The sequence below is a fragment of the Carex rostrata genome, chromosome 2 (genome assembly GCF_964058835.1).
Source record: "Carex rostrata chromosome 2, lpCarRost1.2, whole genome shotgun sequence".
Taxonomy (NCBI): Eukaryota; Viridiplantae; Streptophyta; class Magnoliopsida; order Poales; family Cyperaceae; genus Carex; species Carex rostrata.
Genome location: NC_135919.1, coordinates 13161703 through 13183383, shown reverse-complemented (window position 1 = coordinate 13183383; position 21681 = coordinate 13161703). Strand labels below are relative to the sequence as shown.

Genomic DNA, 21681 nt, shown 5'->3' with positions numbered 1-21681 from the left:
ACAAGCTTTCACCTGGATATAATAATTCATTCTTAGAGATTTTTAGACAATTATCTATAATTTTTTAAAGACGCCCGACTTCTATGGATAGTATTTTTGGTTATTTTTTATTCTCACTCACTGAAATATGAATTTTAAATACTTTGAATACCGTGGATATCTAATTAGCTTAAAAATATTTTCTTTTCTATGATATCAATGGTATCTAAACTGCAAAATATAAAAAAAAATAAGAAACAAATTATACAGTGGAAAAGATCATTATCTAAATTCCAAAAGACTAAAAAAAAGAGAATAAAATTATACAGAGGAAAAGATCATTAAAAATAGACATTTTTTTTGTAGATCCAATCTAGAGAGCTGGGCTGATCTCTTTCTAGGCCTGTGAACATGCCCTGCCCTGGCCTAATGAAACAAGAAAGTTTATTCATTTCAGGCCTTATAAGTTGGGCTAATTTAATTTCGAAATGAAAATCTTTAGCTAATTTAAAATGTCTAGTGATTAGAAGCTCTAGCCAGCAAAGGCTATGTGCCAGGGTTTCTTCATTTTAGTGATCTAAGTTTCTTTCCTAGTTCCTACTCCCATGGTGAATAAAAAGGGAGAAATAGATGGGTTTGAATTGCCTCTTTCAAAAACCCCTATTCCATTGAAAAACACCATAAGTGTCAAGTTTTACAAAGCAAGGGTTGCCTCTTTCAAATCAGACGGTTACAATTGTGTCAAGTGCGATTTTTAAAACAAAGGAAATGAATAATTGGGACCGTCTGATATGAATATATTGTCAAGACTTGATGAAATTCTATTTTATATATTTTTTTAATTTTTTTTTACTATCTTTTTTAGATAGGTACATAATCACTATTTTTTAGGACTGGACCATCCAAACACAGTGATTATGTACCTATCTAAAAAAATAGTAATTTTTTTTCCCAAAAAATACATTCAGGCACATTTTATGAAGATCATGATTCAGATCAACTGTTTAGACTTTAAAATCAGAAATAAAAATGTGACACTTGAAACATAAAAAACAATTAAAGTGTTTACCCCATTTTTAAGAGAGGTTCGTATAAAGCCCGATCGATAAATAACCCAACAAAAATTATTACCTCTTCACAAATTTCTAACAGAAGAAGGGCTCAGACCACGCTCAGATTGGCCCATGAGGAGCTCTGCCCCTTGGCTCTCATGTCATGTCATGTCTTCTTCTCTTTTTTTTGCATCAAAAAGAAATAATCCTTTATTTTCGAATGAATTTGGTGTTAGACCAACTAATTACACAGCTTAAGCAAAATACTTGTCCTAGTCAAAGGGCATAAAAAGTTTCCCCAAATTTTGGTTTGAAATTAATTTAAGCTCTATGACTTTGCCTTCAGAGAGAGAAAAAGCGCAAATGACCAATCCGTAGTTCTGGCCGTCCACTAAACCGTCTCTATTAATCTAGCCAATACAAAAACACGCCTAAAATGCTTATCACACCTTACAAATCAAACAAATTGAGCACCGAAAAATGAAGCCCATTATACCGCTCATACGTGCTCTCCTTACTTACATAATAGAAAAGAATCTCTCTACGTGCCCCCCATAACTCTTGACTAATTAAATTAACCTTTTCCTTTGAAAATCGCCTCTTTCAAAAACTATCATCCTTTATGCTTTCCATTACTCTCCTCTCTTTCTAACACATACATCATGTATCAACCACCTTCCTCCCCCATGTCGATCCAACCGCCAACGCCGCGCACACCCGGCACCCCGTTATCAACCTCGCCATTGCCAGAAGGGACTATGCCCCCTCCATCACCGCCACGCACACCTCGGATGGCCATAACTCTAGCCCAACCCTCATCAAAGAAGAAAAAACCTCCTCGTTCAACCCGAGCAATGCGAGCCGTTCGTTCCATCTTTCGTTCCTTCCCCATCATAGGTTCCCCTGCTTGCCGTTTCCCCACCAACGTTCCTCGTGCGAGTAGTTCCACTGGTGGGGCACGACAGCACGACGGGCATGTGCCTGGAGCATCCCGCACTACTGGCACACTTTTTGGCTATAGAAAAGCCCGCATAACTCTTGCATTCCAAGAAAATCCTGGCAGTGTCCCGGATTTATTGCTTGAGCTTGCCATGCCGACAGGTAAATTCATGCAAGAGATGGGAGCCGAGCATTTGAGAATTGCACTGGAGTGTGAAAAGAAGGCTGGCGAGAGGGCAAAGTTGTTAGAAGAACCTCTATGGACAGCTTATGTCAATGGGAGGAAAATCGGGTATGCGGTGCGACGTGATCCGTCTGATGATGATTTGACGGTGATGCAGTTGCTTCATACAGTGTCGGTTGGTGCAGGAGTATTGCCTAGTGATATGATGGAGGTTGATAAACAAGGGGCCGATGGGGATCTAGCGTATATGCGGGCCCATTTTGATAGGGTTGTCGGAAGCAAGGATTCCGAGTCATTTTACATGCTTAACCCCGATGGAAATAACGGACCCGAGCTTAGTATTTTCTTTATTAGGATTTAAGGTTGACCTTTCCTTTTATTTTTCTTCTTTCTTTTGTAAGGACAAAACGCTGAACAAGACACATCTGGGATATGAAATTGTATCTAGCACTTTTAGGTGTTTAATTTTTCTTTTTTGTTCTTTTAAGTCCAGTTTAGTATGATTTTGATGAATATAATGTCAAGGAGGTGGTAAGATTCGAACTATTAGTCTTAGTAATGTGGTGGTTGGAACGAAATTTGGAATACAATTTTGGTGATTCTACTTAATTGCTTGATGCACTTCCCTCTTAAGATGTTATTATGCCGTATAAATTTCATATTTCGATACTGAGTTCAATTTTTCCAGTTTTTTTTATTTATTTTTTGAAAAAAGGCTAGAAGCCCATTGTATTAACAGAACCATAATTACAACGAGTTTTTAACGGGAAGAGTTCAATTTTAGTGCTACAGAGGCAGGATCAATGCTCAACTTTTTACTATTTGTTGAGTCTTCAACTTCTACAATTTCTAAAGGTCTTCAATTTTTTGTGATGTGATGTTAAGAATTAGACCCACGCAGTTAAACTCAGTGGCATTAGATGTTAAGAATTATATCCACTTTTAGGACAATGCTATTTATTTGAGTCTACAAATTGAACTGGCAAATTTTGGAAGGCCATTGATTTGTAGTGTAATGAACTCTTTCCTATATCCATTTCCTTCTATATCTCTGTCTAATCAAATTTCTCTGCTTAGGCAACTGATGGATCTACCCCTAAAATTATTAAAGAGCTAATTAAAAATAGAACAGAAAATACATAATACTAATTTTAATAGGCTCCCTAGAAAACCCAGCTTGTGTCTATATATATGTTTTCAAAGTTAAGCTATGGGTCTGATATATTTATAAAAGCCCAATTAGTATTTTCTAAAATTGGGCCCGGGTACCATCCCCCTTTTAATAGTCCATCTCCTCCTCCAACTTGACTTGAGGAGTAACAGTCCAGCAGACTAGTCAATGGTACTTACTTTTATCTCAATTGAAAATTGCGAGCACATGAGGTCATGAGATATAGAAAAGTTGAAACCTCTTGCGAGCTACCCCGAACATTAACCCTTTATCTTTTACGAGAAAAATTGACATTCTTCTCTTGATTAGGCATTGGTTTTCTTGTAATTTACCTGGCATCAGAGAGCAAATTTGGACGGACTGCTCCTGAAGTTCAAAACGCTACTCAACCGAGGCATATATAATAACAAGTTATTCAGAAAAGACGGGTTGCTCTTTGAATTCTCAGATTCTCTCTCTGTCTCTCTCTCCACCAATGGCAGAGGCGATCCCATCCCCGCTCGCGTGGACTGTGTACCTTCTCCATCTACTTCTTCTCATCTCTATCCATGGATCGACCTCTGATTCAATTTCAGCCGAAGGGGTAAGAGCCTCTAGCAAATGTCTTTGACTTTTATCATATGCAAGGGTTGTGAAGCCCTTTTCTGTATAGAAATAGTCAGTGGTACACTTAAAATCTAAATTGTTAGTAAATATTATCATCATTGAATTCAAAGTATAGATGATTAATTAATCTAATTTGGTTAAGCTTGTTTGAATTGTGTAGTTTTGTGCAGTAGATAGTGTTGCTGACTGTGGGCTTCCATCTCCCTATACAAATATTCTGATTAGAGGAGGAACTGTGGTTAACGCACATCATAAAGAAGTGGCTGATGTGTATATAGAGGATGGTGTCATTCTTTCAGTTGGACCAAATATTAAGGTAAGTGGCTATCATAAAAAAAATATTATGTTTGAACTTATCAGCTGGTACAACTATGTCTGTTACGTCTGTACCTGATATTGGGGTAGTATGAGTTGTATGTCTATTTGCCCTCTTAGTTCTTTCTTGATAGTTGGAATAACTTTTAACATTAACAGAAGCTTTAAATATCAATGTTTCACAAAAGAAGACGAGTATGATGTCCCATAGCGTTAGCTCTGTACTTAATTAGAAGCAGGGGTGGATCCAGGATTTTTATCAGGGGGACGAATAAATATCGAATCAGGTTTAAACCCATTAACTAATTAGGTACTCAATAAAAAACAATGCTTTAACTTATACTTTCCAATGCTCTAACTTATAATTCTAATTACCAATCATAATTCAAGAAATTTATTTTAGTTTTAACCCTAAATTTAACCCGAATTACAAATCAAAAATCCAGAAAGGGAGCAAAAAAAATTTCGGGGGGAGACAAAGTTGATCGGGAAGTCCCGATCGCCACTAAAACTCAAAATCCAAGGGGGCAACCGCCCCTTCCTGGGACCATGTGGGTCCACCCCTTTAGAAGGACATGTAAATTTCATTAATAATAAAAAAGTAATTTATCAAATGGATTGAAACAGAAGGAGAATTAGTTTAAAAGGTCGATCATTTTAATGGAAGTTTTATCCCCTAATAAGTGTATTAAAAATTGTTGGATTTATTTAAAAGGTCGATCATGAGAACACCCGAATAATTGATGCTACTGGGAAGTACGTAATGCCAGGTACTCTTCTCAATCTTCTTTTCAACTTTGGATCTGTAAGCTGCTACAAAAAAAATTCTTATTTTCCTCTTGCAAATATTTACTGCAACAGGTGGAATTGACCCACATACACACTTGGAGATGGAATTCATGGGAACTGTGACCATAGATGACTTTTTCACTGGCCAGTCCGCAGCACTAGCAGGCGGGACCACCATGCATATTGACTTTGTGATACCAATTAATGGGAATTTGACTGCCGGGTTTGAAGCATACATGGATAAAGCCAAGAAAGCACCAATGGATTATGGGTTCCACATGGCTATCACAAAATGGGACGAAGATGTTTCAAAGGATATGGAGGTTATGGTTAGGGATCATGGTGAGCTCATCTTATTTGCATTTCAAGTATATATTAATATAAACAGCACGAAATACATTCTAAGATTGTTTTAATTCTTTGGAGATGTTCAGTACTACCGGTTGGGTTTCATTCCTAGCCTACCCCAACTTGTTTGGGACTAAAGGCTTGGTTTGTTGGTTGGTTGGTTGGTGATGTTCAGTACTGGTACTGGTAATTTCCACTTTATTTTTTCAATTGTATTTTTTTCCCTGGATCTGTTTGTTGTCTTATTCATAGTTGACAGCTAATCGTGATTAATTTTGTTGAATTGTGGGCAGCTCAAGCTTTATTATGCTAGTTGTACGATATATTGGGTTAGCCTTTTATTTCCATTAAAGGGTCATTGATGGAACTGGGACTTAATTGTACACTCATTATATTTTTTATCAGTACATACAGTTATGTCTTTTTTGTACTTTATCTTCTGACTTGAATGGAGCTACCTTTACCTACTCTCTCTATTTTACAGTGCTATAATTAAGCATTATGTTTATTTTACCAAACTCAGGCATCAATTCCTTCAAGTTTTTCATGGCATACAAAGGGTCATTGATGGTTAATGATGACCTACTTCTAGAAGGCCTGAAAAAATGTAAGTCACTTGGTGCCTTGCCAATGGTTCATGCCGAAAATGGAGATGCTGTTGTTGAAGGACAGAGGCGAATGATAGATCTTGGCATAACAGGGCCAGAAGGTCATGCTCTCTCGAGGCCGCCTGTGGTAAGGCTCATCCCATATTTTAACGTATTCCCTATGTATTAAGAAAAGGTATCTCGCAACAAAGAACGTTGCATTTACCATGATTGCAAGTTTGTGCCCAACATTTCTCATATCAAAAGCTAATGTGCAACATTCACTTATCCCTTGTAGATGAAATCCAATATTTAGATTGTTAATACTTCTATCATTATTAACACCCTTCTCAAAAAGAAGAAGCATCATATTTATCACATCTGAATTAAATTAAAATCAAGTGTAGTGGTAGGTTCCTGGAAGGCCTTAAGCTGGTATGAAGCAGTGTTGTTGAGTTGATACGATAATTTAGGGTTTACTTTTAGTTACTCTTTGCTAGTCTTATCCTTTGATTTAAGATATTATTGTTGGTATTATTTGGAAATAACCCACAAATATTGTCTGTATTAATGAAATTTACATAGTAGGCCTTTCACCTACTACCACAAAAAAAAAAGAATAATGTGTATTAGGCCAAATCACAGTCTAAGAAGTGCAACTTTTTAAGTTAGAATAATGGTATATCAGTACCTTGCATTTGTAAATAGTTTTGTGCTTTTGCAGCTAGAAGCAGAAGCAACAGCAAGAGCAATTCGTCTTGCCAGCTTTGTTAACACTCCATTGTATGTTGTACATGTCATGAGCATTGATGCGATGGAAGAGATTGCTAAGGCTAAGAAAGCAGGTCTATTTTCTCACTCCTTTGCAACAATAAATTTGAACCTCATTTCGGATCAATTTTAATACAGCATATAGTCCTGTACTAAATTGATAAGTAACTTCACTTTCTGCAGGTCAAAGAGTTATAGGTGAACCAGTAGTGTCTGGACTTGTTCTTGACGATTCTTGGCTTTGGCATCCTGATTTCACCATAGCTTCAAAGCAAATATCATAAGCTCTCTGTTAATTAATCTATTAATTAATTTTTCACATCTTTTCATAACCTGACAATTGTATTGCTCTGTTGTGGTTGACTTTTCTAGGTATGTCATGAGCCCCCCAATCAGGGAATTGGGCCATGGAAAAGCCCTTCAAGCTGCCCTTTCCACTGGTACCTTACAGGTGATGAAGCTATTATGTTGTTACATCACATACCGGCTACCGTTAATATTTTGTATATTTGTGTGTAGAGTACAGAATTTGAGCTAATTACAACAATTACTCTTTCATGTGCAGCTTGTCGGAACAGACCATTGCACATTCAATTCCACTCAGAAAGCTTTCGGATTGGATGATTTCAGGAAAATCCCAAATGGAGTAAATGGTATGCTTTTCTAATACAAAAGTTTTCTGTTTGGACTTACTATCTCGAGAAAAAGGATTGATACTCATTTATTGTGGCCACGTGGATAGGTCTTGAGGAAAGGATGCATGTACTTTGGGATGCGATGGTGGTAAGAAGCTAAGAATCCATTAAGTGCATTTTTTATTCTGCAATATTTTTTTTAAGTGTAAATTTTGCCTTCAATTTCTTAATTTATGCAGGAAACAGGACAAATAACTGTCATGGACTATGTGCGAATAACTAGCACAGAATGGTAAACTTTTGCTTGCCTGCATGTTCATGTTTGCTGAAACGGTCTTTGCCTTTCTCATTCTAATTGTTTAATGATTTTGCAATTGAGATTTTATAATGTATCTTCTTCTTTTTTCAATCTTGATGAAATAACCTCTCCAGATACCCTCTATCGATTAATTGTTGCAGTATTTCTTATACTTGTTTGATATTTCAGCGCAAGAATTTTCAATGTCTACCCAAAGAAAGGTGCTATACTTGAAGGATCCGATGCTGATATAATTATACTGAACCCTAATGCAAGCTTTAAGATGTCGGCCACTGCTCACCACTCGAGATCTGATACCAACGTGTATGAAGGCAGAACTGGAAAGGTATCTCCTCTCAAGTCCCCCTCCTACCCTCCTTCCATTACCCATTAAACTAATCAAATATCTCAGTGCAAAGGTAATAATCACATGTTTGTGTTAACACAATCTGATATAGGGAAAAGTGGAGGTGACAATTTCAAGAGGCAGTGTTGTTTGGGAGAATGGTGTTCTGAATGTTATGCCTGGCTCTGGAAAATACATAAAAATGCCTCCTTTTGGTTATCTCTTTGATGGCATCGACAAATCAGATGCAGCTTATCTCTCTTCCCTTAAGGCCCCTGTGAAGCGTGCCAGTGCGTTGGATTAGGAATGCAATTTACACACAAGTGGTTGTATGTCACATATGGGAGTACCTCATTCGGGCGTTGGATAGTCTGTGTTATAAAATTGAAAAGAAAAAAAACACTTGTATGCTTGGTCAATTTGAGGTTCGAGCATGTAATGTAAATAAGTGGGACATTATTTTTTTTTTCTGAAAAGATACAGATAACTGTTTTGTCAATTTAAACTTTGATAATTAGTTTCTGCTAGGGGTGCAAACGGATCGAATAATATCCAATCTGTATCTGAAAATTAGATACAGATTCGATATCTGAATATCCGTGCAGATATGGATACGGTTTTGAATTTTAATTATCCATATCCGAATAGTAGATATATATCATATAATTTAATATATATTATGAAAATAGTTATGTATATATTTACAGATATCCGATATCTAATTCATATCTGTACGTATCCATCAAATATCTGATTCGTATCCATATCCAGAAAATAAAACAGATATGGATATGATTTTACCACTTTCCGATCTGTTTGCACCCCTACTTTCTGCGCTTAGATCCCCAATCATCAATGAAGAATTACTTAGTTTAGTGTTGATTAGTTCTACAAAAGAACAGAAGGTGTATATTTGGAAGATGACTCTGGTCTTTATTTTCCCTTGGACAAATCAATACTAGATTTCATTCCAGGCTCTTAATCAACAAGACGCTTAGCACAAAACACCACATGAGGTGAGTTGAAAGTTGAGACAGAAGGTGCGGCATCTTGAAAGAATGTAAAACAGAAAACAATAGAAACTAAATGCTGAAATCAAATAAAGTAAGACAATTATTACATTAGTTCCATGCTACATCATGGAACCACCGCAGTTAATCCCAAATGCCGTAAATAAATAGGATATTATGTGTTGTAATGTGGAATAATAAAGAATGTACTAGTGGTCTCACACCTTAACCTGACAACTGATTGTAGACCTTTGCGAGACCATATAACCTAAAATAAGTTAATTACAAGAACTTTTCTAGTGTTTACTCTTGTGGGCGAGCAAGCCAGAGAGAACTCAAGGCACGAAGCCGCGATATATAATCATGTATTGCAAGAAGAGCCCGTGCTGATTGGCGGGTGGTAAGTATCCTACGCAGTTGTTGTAGTGTCTGTTGCCTTAAATTGTCAGCCTGGAAATACAAAACACACAATAGCAAGCTGTTCTTATTTTATTTTATTTTTATTTTCTTATTTATGCAGGTACTATAATTGAAAATACTAATACAACAACGTGTAGTCCTACGGTGGGCCCTGGGAACTAAATTGCAATTCACTAAAACCTCAACTTTCCCAAATCTGACAAATTTCATAAACTTGCTACAAGTTCAAAATTCCTGTTTGTCTAGGGAATTAATTGTCAACAGTTATCAATATCATCTCTATGTTGTCAGTGAAACAAGCAACTACGACATCCTTCACTTTGCTTTCAATAATGGAAGATGTACCCGCAATGGGGTGAGATAAATTCAGTTGTATCATTCCTCTTAGAAAGACAAGGTGTCCATAGAATCTTTTACATATGAAAATAAACTAAGCAATTAATACCTGGCGGAGGAAACTTTCGAGAGTCCCGAGCTTTCCCATGGCCATGGCCATTTGGCCCATGTAATTTGCGACATTCCCTGATGACCCTGCAGGGCCCAGTGATCCTGATGCTAGGGTTTCTGCCAGTGACTGTTGGAGCGCTTCCATCCCCTGAGAAAGTGCATCTTCTGCTTGCAGGGATGACTGCTGTAAGTTGCATATCCCTTCCAGCTGTTGCTCTGTGAGTGGCTCAAGCTGACTTGCTAGCAACTGTAAAATTTTCTCAAGTTATACTTCATGATTGTTTGTACCAAACTAGGCATTGTTGGGTACCTCTATCTTCTATAATATTTGTGTACAGAACTTGATACCTAGTGCTAACCATTGTACCAATGGGCAGCATTTGCAACCCCAAATTTAGGTACTACCCATTTCACCCACTTACGCGTTCAATTAGTGCCTCATTTTTTTAAAAAAAATAGCTATTTATCGGTGAAATCCAATATTAGAACGGATTGCTGCTCAATCCAATAGTTAGCTGGCCTAAGGATGGCAACAACATAATAAAAAAAGTACAAAACAAAAAGAAAAAAACATCACCTTGAGAAGTTCTGATGAGCGAAACCCGCCAAGCCAGAGAAAGCACCGCTCTGCAGGTGTCTTCCACATGCCAGACAGCATGTGAAACACATCAGTCTTCGCTGCAATGCCCTTCAGCTTAAAAATCTCGTCATAATGTGACATGATGCCTTCGACAAGTGTGTTCAGATCAGTGTCACTAGCATGTGCACTAACTGCTCCTCTGAGGTCATTTATCTGTCTGTCCTGTTCTTCCATCCATCGTGCATACTCCATGTCAAATGCCAGTGCACCTAAAAGAAAAGTTGTGAAAGAAAAAGAATGAAATAATCGAAAAATTAAAAAGAGCGATATGAAATAAGCAGGCTGGGAGAAAAAAATGAGCGAGGTTTTCCTCTTGGCGATAGAGAGGCGAAACCCTAGATCTGAGCCGCCACCCTCTCTTCACTTCCACCCTCCCGCCCCTCCCGCCTCCCTCTCTCCAACCCTTCTGGCCTTCTCCTCTCTTGTCTCTTACGATAGAGCGGAGAGGATGGTGAGGGGAAGGAGAGGGAGCGGGGCAGTTATGTACATAGAGTTGAGGAGAGGCGAGAGAGACGGAGAGAGAGAGAGATACAAGGAGGTAAGCACACAGTACCGATTCTAGTACAGATCTGATGTGAATCAGTTTCTGGTACAGTGGACTGATACCGGAGGTGGCTGTTGGTACGGCTAGGGTAGTGCTAGTACCAGCCTAGTGTAGATGTTGTTTGCAGAGATGAGATTGTGCTGTGTGCTATGTGCTGGTACCGATTACTGGTACTAGTTTTTTATAGTAGTGTGTGATGTTTAAACATGATGTAAAGATTGTTTTTATATTTTTCAATATATGGCTTGACAATTGCTGTCAGTATTAGAGAGAGAGAGAGAGAGGGAGAGTGGCAGATCAAAGAGGAGAGGGCGCAAAGAAGTCTCCTCTCGATCAAATTCGGCTACAGTCATCGGATGATGCGGCCGCTGAATTCAGAGATAAAACACATCTGATGGTTATACTGGTAAATAATGCTGGTATCGAAGTGCATCGGTGGGTTAGATTGTGTTAGTAGAGCGGGGATGGAAGACCATGTGTGGTCTTTCACCAACTGAATCCGGTGTTTTGCATAAATGAATAAAATGTAATCTGAGATAGATAGAGATTTAGCTAGGTTGTAATTAGTTATATAGGATGATTGTAGTGAATTATTGTAAGTAATTTTTTTTAATCAATCAAATTGTAAGATGGCAGTTGCCAACTTACTCTCAAAAAAAGAAATAAGCAGGCTGGGATAGAAGAGGTCCTAATTGGTACTAACATTGCATGGGCTATTTTGGATTTGTTCATTTTTCCTATCTGCTCTGTTGATCTTATGTTTATATACAATTATGCAATTTTAATTAAGCGTCTACCAGTAATATTTGGCCAAATAGTCAGCATACACACAAATCATTATAAGACGGCCACCGTCAGTGGTACAAAAAGTTCGTCAATTCTGTTATCATGACAAGTTCTTTAAGAAAATACATTTTTTGGTGAATTTTGCAAGTTCTCAAATTTGACAAGATCTTAGAATGCAGACTGTATGGGATACACAGATATTCTGGACTTACCATTTCCACCGGCCGGATGAGCTTGATCCGCAGAGCTTGAGATGAAAATGCCCTGGAAGAAAAAAATATATTAAGAATTCATGATAGACCTTTATCTATAGAAGAGTATCTTATTTACATTTTTTTTGAGCTAGTTCCATAGAACAATATCAGATTTCTATAGGCTTGATAAAAAATAAGGATGATATCCACCTGCTGATGAACCCGCTGAACCTCCTGTTCCAACTGGGTGAGCTTTAATCTGCTACTCTCCAGCTGTTGAACATATGCCTTTACCAGAACAAAAGACAACTGTTACTTGACTGCATGGTTGATTTTATGAGAAATAAAAAGAAAAAGACGACGCACTACTACATTATCAATAGTATAGAATAATCTTGGAAAATAGGAGTACCTTCTTCCTCAACCTACTTTTCCGAGCAGCCTCACGATTTTGAGCAAGTCGTCGAAGTGTCTAAATAATCATGAGATATAACCTCCTTTAGAAATATAATTGTTGGATTTAAGATAACAGTTTATATTTACAGAGCTTATTGTAGACAACAATACCTTCCGATCTGACTTGTCCTTTGATCTCTCACTAGAATGAGACCCAGCCACTATGGCATCTTGTCCTTGTTCGAGCTGTCAGAAAAATAAACCATTATATGTCAAACAAAAATTAATCAGTACAACTGAACTGATAATTATCTTTCTTGTACAACACTGCATTTAGATATCTGAAAGCAATGATAAATAAAATAAAATGAATAATTATTGAACATGCCTGTCTATTCCTTTCTTCGTCAGTTGAGGTGTCAGTTCTAGGGCTAGTATCGACCATGTTAGGATCATCCCAGTTATCTATATTACCACTACCTGAAAAATCTGTCGGATCTGGCTGGGCCCCACTCTGCTGGTGCAGCAGTTGGTGCCCGTCTCTAGCCACTAAACTAGCAACAACATTCTATAACCAAAACAAGAGAAAGATAATGCTATAAAAACTTGATACCAGTTTGAGCAGCTAAGATGAAATATTAATTTTTGTAGTCAGGGTACTAACCGCATTGAAGCTACTAAATTGAAGAGGACCAATTGTACCAGTCTGAATATTTGATTTTTGATTAACTAATGGATCTGATGTTGGGGGTGGAGGGGGTACAAAAAATGTAGAGAAACATTAGTGACCAAATTTTACAAATAAGCAATCATTTATTTTGAATTTTCCACAACTTTACAAATATTAAACATGACCCGAAAACCTTTTTTTTGGTTATCCTAAGAATGATATTTATATTTCATATCAAAAGGAAAAAAAAAAACTTTACATATGTGACAATAAAATTTGGTAACCGTATAATTCCATGCCAAAACAAGGGCCACAACAATATTGTCACCAGGTATGCCTTCTGTACCTAGCTGGAACATAGTGTCACCAGGTATGGCCTGAATCAACTAACTTGCAATACTCGGGTGTTGAGTTGGCCCACTTTCTTAATTTTTCCAATCAGATGAGAATTATGTCATTATTTTTCACTTTAACTCCTTTTTAAATGACATAAAAGCTAAACAACATACACATATTTAGGTTGGTTAGATCCTCTATGCGAAATCCACCAGATTGATCAAGTGCCACCAAGTCAGAAAGTCCAGAGCGATGCATGCTATCTTTCTCAATTCTGCCAAAAGTAAATAAATAATTAAGTACCTGATACTAATTTATAAGGACATTCCATATTTCCATGTTAATATATCGTGATTCGTCCACGTAATCAACAATATCATAATTAATCAACTCCACTACGTTATTTTAGTAGAGGCAAAATTAAATTGTAGCACTTATAAAAAGTGCCAAAGAGGGAGTATACTAAAAAGATAAAAGTCCATCTCCCCCACCCCCAAGAGGCTAAATCAAACGAACAATCACGATATTGATATACAACAACAAATAAAAACAGAAAGATTAACTATAACAAAGGAAAAAGATGAAAAAACACACATCTGATGAGAAGAAACAAAAGCAAGCATCTCAGCCACCACCTAACTAGCATCATTCACACCTCCGGCCCGCTCAAATCGCCTCTCTCCATCCGGCACCATCATCGCCCCCATCCCCGCCACCTATTTAGCCACAAATCTCGATGTATAACAACTAAACTCAACGGAGTAACGAGTAACTCTCTCTCTCTCTCTCTCTCTGTCGATTGATGCGAATGAAATGGCCTTCTCACGCTCTGTTATGTTTGACTCTCTTTCTCTCTCTATTTCGCTGAGGTGAGCGTAAAGAAAGAGAAAAAACGGAGCATCGGAGGCTAAGTTCACTAATCACTATCTATCTCCACCGGCCTCGAGAAATGAATAATATTTTACTCCTTGGAAGAGGAGTGACGTTTGGACCATTCTAATCTCTCCATATTTGGATCCACTACGACTAAAATACTGTGGCCATTTGAAGTGCCATTGTAGTTGATCAATCAGACAATCAAGCGCCTAAACATTTTGTGCAGCAAATTTTCCAAATTATTTTAGTTACTTGCATCGGAACAAAAAACAATTTAAATCTTTCTTTTGTAGTAGCTATAAGATGTCTCTGTACATAGGAGAGCATAAATGAGTCAATCATATAAAAATTGTATGCTATAAATAGAGTCAATTTACACTATTTATAAAATTTTACTTTAAATTATATAGAAAATTATATTTTAATACAAAATTCAATTGATCCCTATTCAACAAATCTAACTCCGCATCTGTCTATACATTAATTCCATTAATATTTTTTCTCCGTGTCTTGACAATTTATCAATTTTGAAATTGATAATATACATATGTAAGTTATTTGATTATGTGTTTTTATGCAGACAACTAATTGCATTAATTTTTCTCTTGTAGCAATGATTGAGAAGATGTCATTTGCGTTTAGTATTGGCATTAAATCTTCTTTTCTAATGAAAGCATTGACATAAAAATCTCGTGACACCTAGCAGCGCATGTTTTCTCCTTACACCAAGATGCAGAAGATATTTTCATCGTCTTTTTAGGCTGATAAAAAGGACTTTCAGTGCCATCCAGTGTAATCATTTCCTAATATTACCACTATAATAAGTTTTTTTTTTAATGACCGCTCGTATAAGTTATTCGTAATATAAGCGTCAATGCAATTTATGGTAATTTATTACTAACTCAGCTTGTTTTTCTGAGCAGCGGCTGAAGTAACATTACTTGAGAGTTTTATTCCTTCAAAAATATCAATGTCAAAAAGTTAAAACTGCATATGTCAACCAGTATACGTTAATTTTTTTTTTTTTACTGGACATTATACGTTAATTTTAAAAGATAGGAAAAGGAGGGAGTTTAACTTTTCAAAAAAGAAAAAAAAAATAGAAACAGTTGAAAAGAAAGGGAAACAGAAAACTAAAAAAAAATGAGAAGAAAGTTATTTTTTTTTACTCTCTGAAATGGAAGGAGAGAAACCTTAAAAATATAGATAGAATAATTTTCTCCATTTACCTCCCCTATCCCCCTCGTATTATAACTCTTTAACTTTTTTCTTTACATAATAATCAATTCTCTTTTTTCCTTTGCATGCAGAGTAAAGTAAAATTGTTTAAAATTCTTGTTGAAACTAAAAAGAAAACAATCTTCAAAGTATCCAATAATTTAATGCGCAACTGAATTTTGGTTTAAGTACAAAAATCTCCATGTAGTTGTTAAAGTGCAAATAGTTTCTTATATATTAAATTTGATCTAATATTTTCCTATATTCTTCAAAAATATCAAACTACCCTTCGTTAATTTTTTTTCCTAGTAATATGAAAAGAAATTACAATACATGTACATTTTTTTTTGTCCCGTTTAATTGTATTAAACTATTATATCATTGTTATTATTACTATTGTTAATAATTTATTATTGCTGTGATCATCATTGCTTATAATATTATAAAAATATTAAAACAATATTTTATATTATACTATTTACATCATTACTATTGTCAGTATTGATGTTATCAATATTATAATTATGAGAACCAATCTTTAGTCTAGTCGATAAGGACAACACTTTTGGAGTGAAAATGAAAGTTCAAAATTCAGCTGAAAAATATCTTACAAATACTTAAAGTTGAAAACCTTAATCCTATCTTTATCTAAAAAAATTTCAATGTATTATTACCATTGTTATTATCAATATTATTGTTATATTATAATTAATTCACTATCAACATCATCATCATCATCATCATCATCACCGTCATCAACATTATTATTATTTTTATTTTTATTTTATTATTCAATTCACTATTCGAATTGGAGTTAACTAGCGCTATTCCAACTCAAATTCAAATAATATTATTCACTAATTATTGTAATTAGAGTTATTATTCAAACTTTGCCGCTAAAAAGAGAAATATATACAGTATACCAGAGAAGAATTCAATTTGTAAATTAGGATAGAGACACCAAACTAATATTAAATGCAGAATAACGAAGTAGCCCATAAAAATATTAAATGCAACATTATTTGTTTATAATCCAACAAAAAAAATTATAAACTTTTAGATTGTACAGATAAGCATCAAGCATGGAAGAATATAATTGTACGGACAACAGTTAGGGGTGAAAACGGTACGGATAATATCCAATTCGTATTCGAAAAGTTAGTTGTTAATATTCGATATCTGAATATTCGTGTGAATAAACTGATATAATTTTATGTTTCAATTATATGTGTATCTAAATAGTAAATATATACCATATATTTTAATATATATTATAAAAAATTTATGTTATTCACCATTATAATTAGATAAATATTACAAACTTTAATATAATTTAATATTTTATATATTATTCTAATAAATATCTAATTTGATTCAGATCTATAGCTGTATCCGTCTGATATCCACTTCGTATTTGTACCCAAACAATAGAAAAAATATAAATATGATTTTACATCCGCTTCGTATCCGCTCTTTTTTCACCCCTAGCAACAGTACACGATGATGTTAAAAAAAATATCCAATCCTCTTAATAGATATAAATTTCAATCGTCACGGCATAATTCAAAATTTTGATTCCTATTTTACCAATGAGTCCTAAGGGAAGGCATTTAACTTTGTTAATTTCATCGTACGGATCTTTCATTGAAAAGAAGAAATATATTATAAGAAAAATCAAATTAAAAACTCAAAAGTTTATTTCTCAGATATAAATTTGTTTGGACTTTGGACTGCCATAATGCTTAAAGGACCGTCAGAGATTCTCCGATTCCCGCTGTCGTTTGCGCGCGAAAATATTGTCCAGGTGCGGACGCGCGGTAAACGGATTTTGCATTGTAGCCCTAAAATTTTATGTAATTGCAATTGGATGCTGATTGCTGTAAGAAGTAAAAACAATAGGCGCAAATTGCAAAAAGATGTTCTTGGACATTTCAGGAGGATGTTCACAGACTAAAAGAAAATGTAATCTGTTCACAATATATTATGTTAAAATTCAAAAATGGAAGTTGTAAGGTGTTAGAAATCATCAAAATAAATATCGAGCACGCTTTTAAAAAAAAATCAATTGAGAGATGCTAAGTTGCTAGTTGTTGCCAGCAACGACTAAGACATGTTGAAAGAATAGGAATTAATTGATTCACATTTTTTTCAAAAGTTTTATACTTATATTTTAATTTCAATATAGTCCATAGGAGATGGGCTACATTGAGTTGCGAAGTAAAGCGACTATTTTACTTCACACTCATATTTTGCGATTTGAAAATCCAAACAACCGATCTGAACCACTCAACATGATCTCCATATTTAAATGTGCTTGGAGACCAAATTTTATATTTTTTTTGAATTTTTTTACTATTTATTAAGCAATTTTAAAAATTGCTGATCCGATGGTCCAGAAATTTTTACTGTTTTTTACTGTTTACAACAAAACAGCAGTTTTCAAAATTACTTAATAAATAGTAAAAAAAAATCCAAAAAATGTTAAATTTGGTCTCCAAGCACATTTCAATATGGAGATCACATCTAACGGTTTAGATCGGTCGTTTGGACTTTCAAATTAAAAATACGACGTGAAGTAGAAACGCGTTTTACTTCGCAACTCACCGTAGCTCATCTCTAGTTCATAGTAAAATAATATTGGCATGAGATTTTATTAAGCAAGAATGAGGCGTTTATAAATTTAAATCTATACATTCACATTTAATCTAATCACTTGTTCTTAATAAGAAAAAACTGTCGCATTTTTATATTCACACGTACACAAAGTTGAATTTCACGAGATACATGTTTTATATGCATCAAGTTCGTCCTGTTCATTAATATCATACTTGCACGTGTGATCGATATTTTCTCCATGAAAAATTTCATTGTCCTTGAATTTAAACGGCTGATGCGACCTTTGAACTTCAGAATATAGTAAAAAATATTGTACGTAATTAATTAAGTTTTGGGTGCAAATTTGAAAATTCTCGATTTTTCCCGGGCGAACACACGAGGCACGTGCGAAGGATCTGAAAACTTTAGGAGGGGTTCACACCACTGGCACCAGGCCACCAGCAAACCTGCTAGGCTGCTACGTTCTATAAGGTTATGAGATATCAGAAAAAATAATTTTGGACCAAATTGCCCATTCTCCAATAAGGAAACAGCAGAGCTCTGAATTTTTCTACAATCAAACATAACAAAATATTTATGCAGCTTGATTTCAAATCTTTTTAAATTAGAAGGCTATCTTGATATGGACCCACTAACATTTATTTCCTAGAATAAAACGTTTTTATTTCAACGTTGCTTTCACAGTTGAGCAAAAAAAAGAATTGAAATTATTAAGTTCACAAATTCGATTCAATATTTCAGGCGACCAGATTATTGAAATTTCTCAAGTTTCGAAACTCAACAGAGGTAATTCAATATTTTTAGTTAATTTTATTTTTCAAATTATTTCTCTTTTATTTTTTGCAAATACAAAATTACATGATAAAAGTATAATTGTAACAGTAAAATTACTGGTTCAATAAAAACAAAATTGATTATTTTATGTATTTTTTTGTTGAGGAGGGATCGGATGACACTCTTTTTTGGTGACGTCGAATAACATCGTGCATTTTCAAAGTTTTCAAAGTCCAAACAGTCGATCCAAACCGTTCAACTTGATGGATATGTTAAAATGTGCTTGCAGATCAAATTTTACATTTTTCAGAATTTTTTTACTATTTATTAAGTATTTAACAAAATCGCTATATTCAGACCGTTGAATTTTTGTACCCATCTTAATAAATAGTAAAAAAATTCATAAAAAGCAAAATTTGATCTGCAAGCACATTTTAACATATCCATCAAGTTCAACGGTTTGGATCGACTGTTTGGACTTTGAAAATGCACGGTGTCATCCGATGTCACAAAAAAAGGGTGTCATTTGATCCCTCGTCATTATATATATAATATATGTATATGTATGTATTTATATATACATATATACATATATTATAAAAAAATGAGTTTATAAAAAAAAATTGTATATGTATATGTGTATATGTGTGTGTATATGTTAAAATGTGCTTGTATATGTGTGCCTTCACCATGCCTCTATTTTTAAAAACTTTAATAACTCAAAATTTAAAACTTAAAAATCAAAATAAAACCGTTAGATGTGATCTACATCATTTTATCTATGCACGTGTAAAAAATTATGACATTTCAATTTTATTTTGGTTGTCATCAAGAGCTTGTAAAAAATGTACTAATGTGGATAATTTCTAGACGTTGATTTTTCCACTTATTAATTCACATAAAAAACAAAATTGAAATGTGATAATTTTTTATGAGCACATAGAGAAAATAATATGGATCACATCTAACGGTTTTATTTTGATTTTTAAGTTTTAAATTTTGAGTTATTAAAGTTTTTAAAAATAGAGGCATGGTGAAGGCACAAAAAATGGAGGCATTTGATCCCTCGTCATGTATATATATGTATATGTATATGTATATGTATATGTATATGTATATGTATATGTATATGTATATGTATATGTATATGTATATGTATATGTATATGTATATGTATATGTATATGTATATGTATATAGGCTGTGGCTAATTTGCTGCCGGCAGCATTTCTGCCGGCGGTGCTGCCGCCCATTTTTCTATTTTTTGATGTCCAAACAACAAATCCAAACCGTTAGATGTTTAATCTATATTATAATCTACTTGGAGACCAAATTTTACATTTTTTGGAATTTTTTTACTATATATTAAGCTGGTTTGAAAACCGCTGATTTCAATGCTGCAGAAATTTACTGAAATCAGCGGTTTTCAAACCAGCTTAATATATAGTAAAAAAATTTCAAAAAATGTAAAATTTGGTCTTCAGGTAGATTATAATATAGATTAAACATCTAACGGTTTGGATTTGTTGTTTGGACATCACACGGCTAAATATAGCCCCGGCAGCACCTCTGCTGAAATGCTGCCAGCAGCAATTTAGACAGACCCTATGTATATATGTATATATGTATATGTTATACATATATTATAAAAACATAAATAAAGAGAAGAAGATCAACAAGCTGTCAGAGCTTGGAAATTTTTGAACAAAGGCCAAGTCCTTAATTAGTGTTATATTTAGACTTGCGATATCCAACTGACAAATAAAATCAAAGTTATAAAGAGTTACGACATAACTTCATAAATATATCAAATGTCTTATTTTTTGGCATACACTCTAAACAATAAAACTTTTTATTCACAAAATTATTTAAATCAAAACACTAAGATATCTAAAAAAAAAAGAGGACTGCCAGTGGAGGTGGGGTGGTTTGCTGGTGGTGTGACCCGCCTCTGCAGGGGACGGTCTGGTGGGTTTTTGGGCCGCTCGTGGGCCTGACGGTCAGAGCAATTTTGAAAGAAAAAACAGATGGCAGGGGCATTTTTAAAATTAATTTTTTTTGTAGGGTATTAATAAAAATGGCCGGAAAGATAGTATGCATTAATATATAATAGTTCAATTCTTATTCTTTGTATTATAATACATCCGGCAATTATTATATTACTTGTTTAAAAAATTATTTTTTGTCCGTAGAATAATGTTTAGAAAATAACTTTTGTACAAGCGACAGCTATTAAATAAAAAGAATAATTATACTAATCCCCCCACTCCTGTCCCCCCATTTATTCCCGCACTCTCTCTTTTCCTTAACTGCCATATATCCCCTCACTTATTTCACTAAAAATTTTCATTTATCCTCGCATTAAATTAGACTGTCATTTAATACCAATCCCCGCATTAATTATACTTTCCTCTAATAACAATTCCCGCATTAATTTTTCCTTTAAAAACAATTCCCGCATTAATTATACTGTTATCTAATAACAATCTCCGTTAATAAATGTTATTTGTTATTTCTGAGAAGTATTTATCCATGTAATATAAAATATTTATCCATATAACATAAAGTATTTATCATTATGTTTGAGAGTATTTATCATTGATGTTTACTGTAAGTTGCAATTATGTTTGAGAAGTATTTATCTATGTAACATAAAATATTTATCTTTGTAACATAGAGTATTTATCATTATGTCTTAGAGTATTTATAATTGATGTTTTACTGAAAAATTGTAA

The 21681-nt window shown here is 34.4% G+C and overlaps 3 protein-coding genes across 3 annotated transcripts; 2 read left to right on the top strand and 1 right to left on the bottom strand.

Annotated features, from left to right (window-relative positions):
- Window positions 1-1355: 1355 nt before the first annotated feature.
- On the top strand, window positions 1356-3000 carry LOC144550266 (protein MIZU-KUSSEI 1-like). The gene has a single exon (XM_078298542.1). The coding sequence runs from the start codon at window positions 1694-1696 to the stop codon at window positions 2513-2515; it is 822 nt and encodes a 273-aa protein (XP_078154668.1). The 5' UTR covers window positions 1356-1693; the 3' UTR covers window positions 2516-3000.
- Window positions 3001-3517: 517 nt separating this feature from the next.
- On the top strand, window positions 3518-8545 carry PYD2 (pyrimidine 2). Its single transcript, XM_078326254.1, has 13 exons — window positions 3518-3908; window positions 4092-4247; window positions 4962-5016; window positions 5108-5377; window positions 5907-6118; window positions 6695-6815; window positions 6925-7012; window positions 7114-7192; window positions 7307-7394; window positions 7484-7524; window positions 7616-7668; window positions 7864-8020; window positions 8133-8545. The coding sequence occupies exons 1-13, from the start codon at window positions 3801-3803 to the stop codon at window positions 8322-8324; spliced, it is 1620 nt and encodes a 539-aa protein (XP_078182380.1). The 5' UTR covers window positions 3518-3800; the 3' UTR covers window positions 8325-8545.
- A 558-nt stretch (window positions 8546-9103) lies between these two features.
- On the bottom strand, window positions 9104-14432 carry LOC144575987 (transcription factor TGA2.3-like). Its single transcript, XM_078326261.1, has 11 exons — window positions 14058-14432; window positions 13637-13737; window positions 13122-13195; window positions 12846-13025; window positions 12629-12703; window positions 12474-12533; window positions 12272-12349; window positions 12080-12131; window positions 10475-10746; window positions 9896-10144; window positions 9104-9480 (listed from the first exon to the last, which is right to left on the bottom strand). Exons 1-11 carry the CDS (start codon window positions 14084-14086, stop codon window positions 9334-9336), a joined length of 1317 nt encoding a protein of 438 aa, XP_078182387.1. The 5' UTR covers window positions 14087-14432; the 3' UTR covers window positions 9104-9333.
- Between the last annotated feature and the right edge of the window lie 7249 nt (window positions 14433-21681).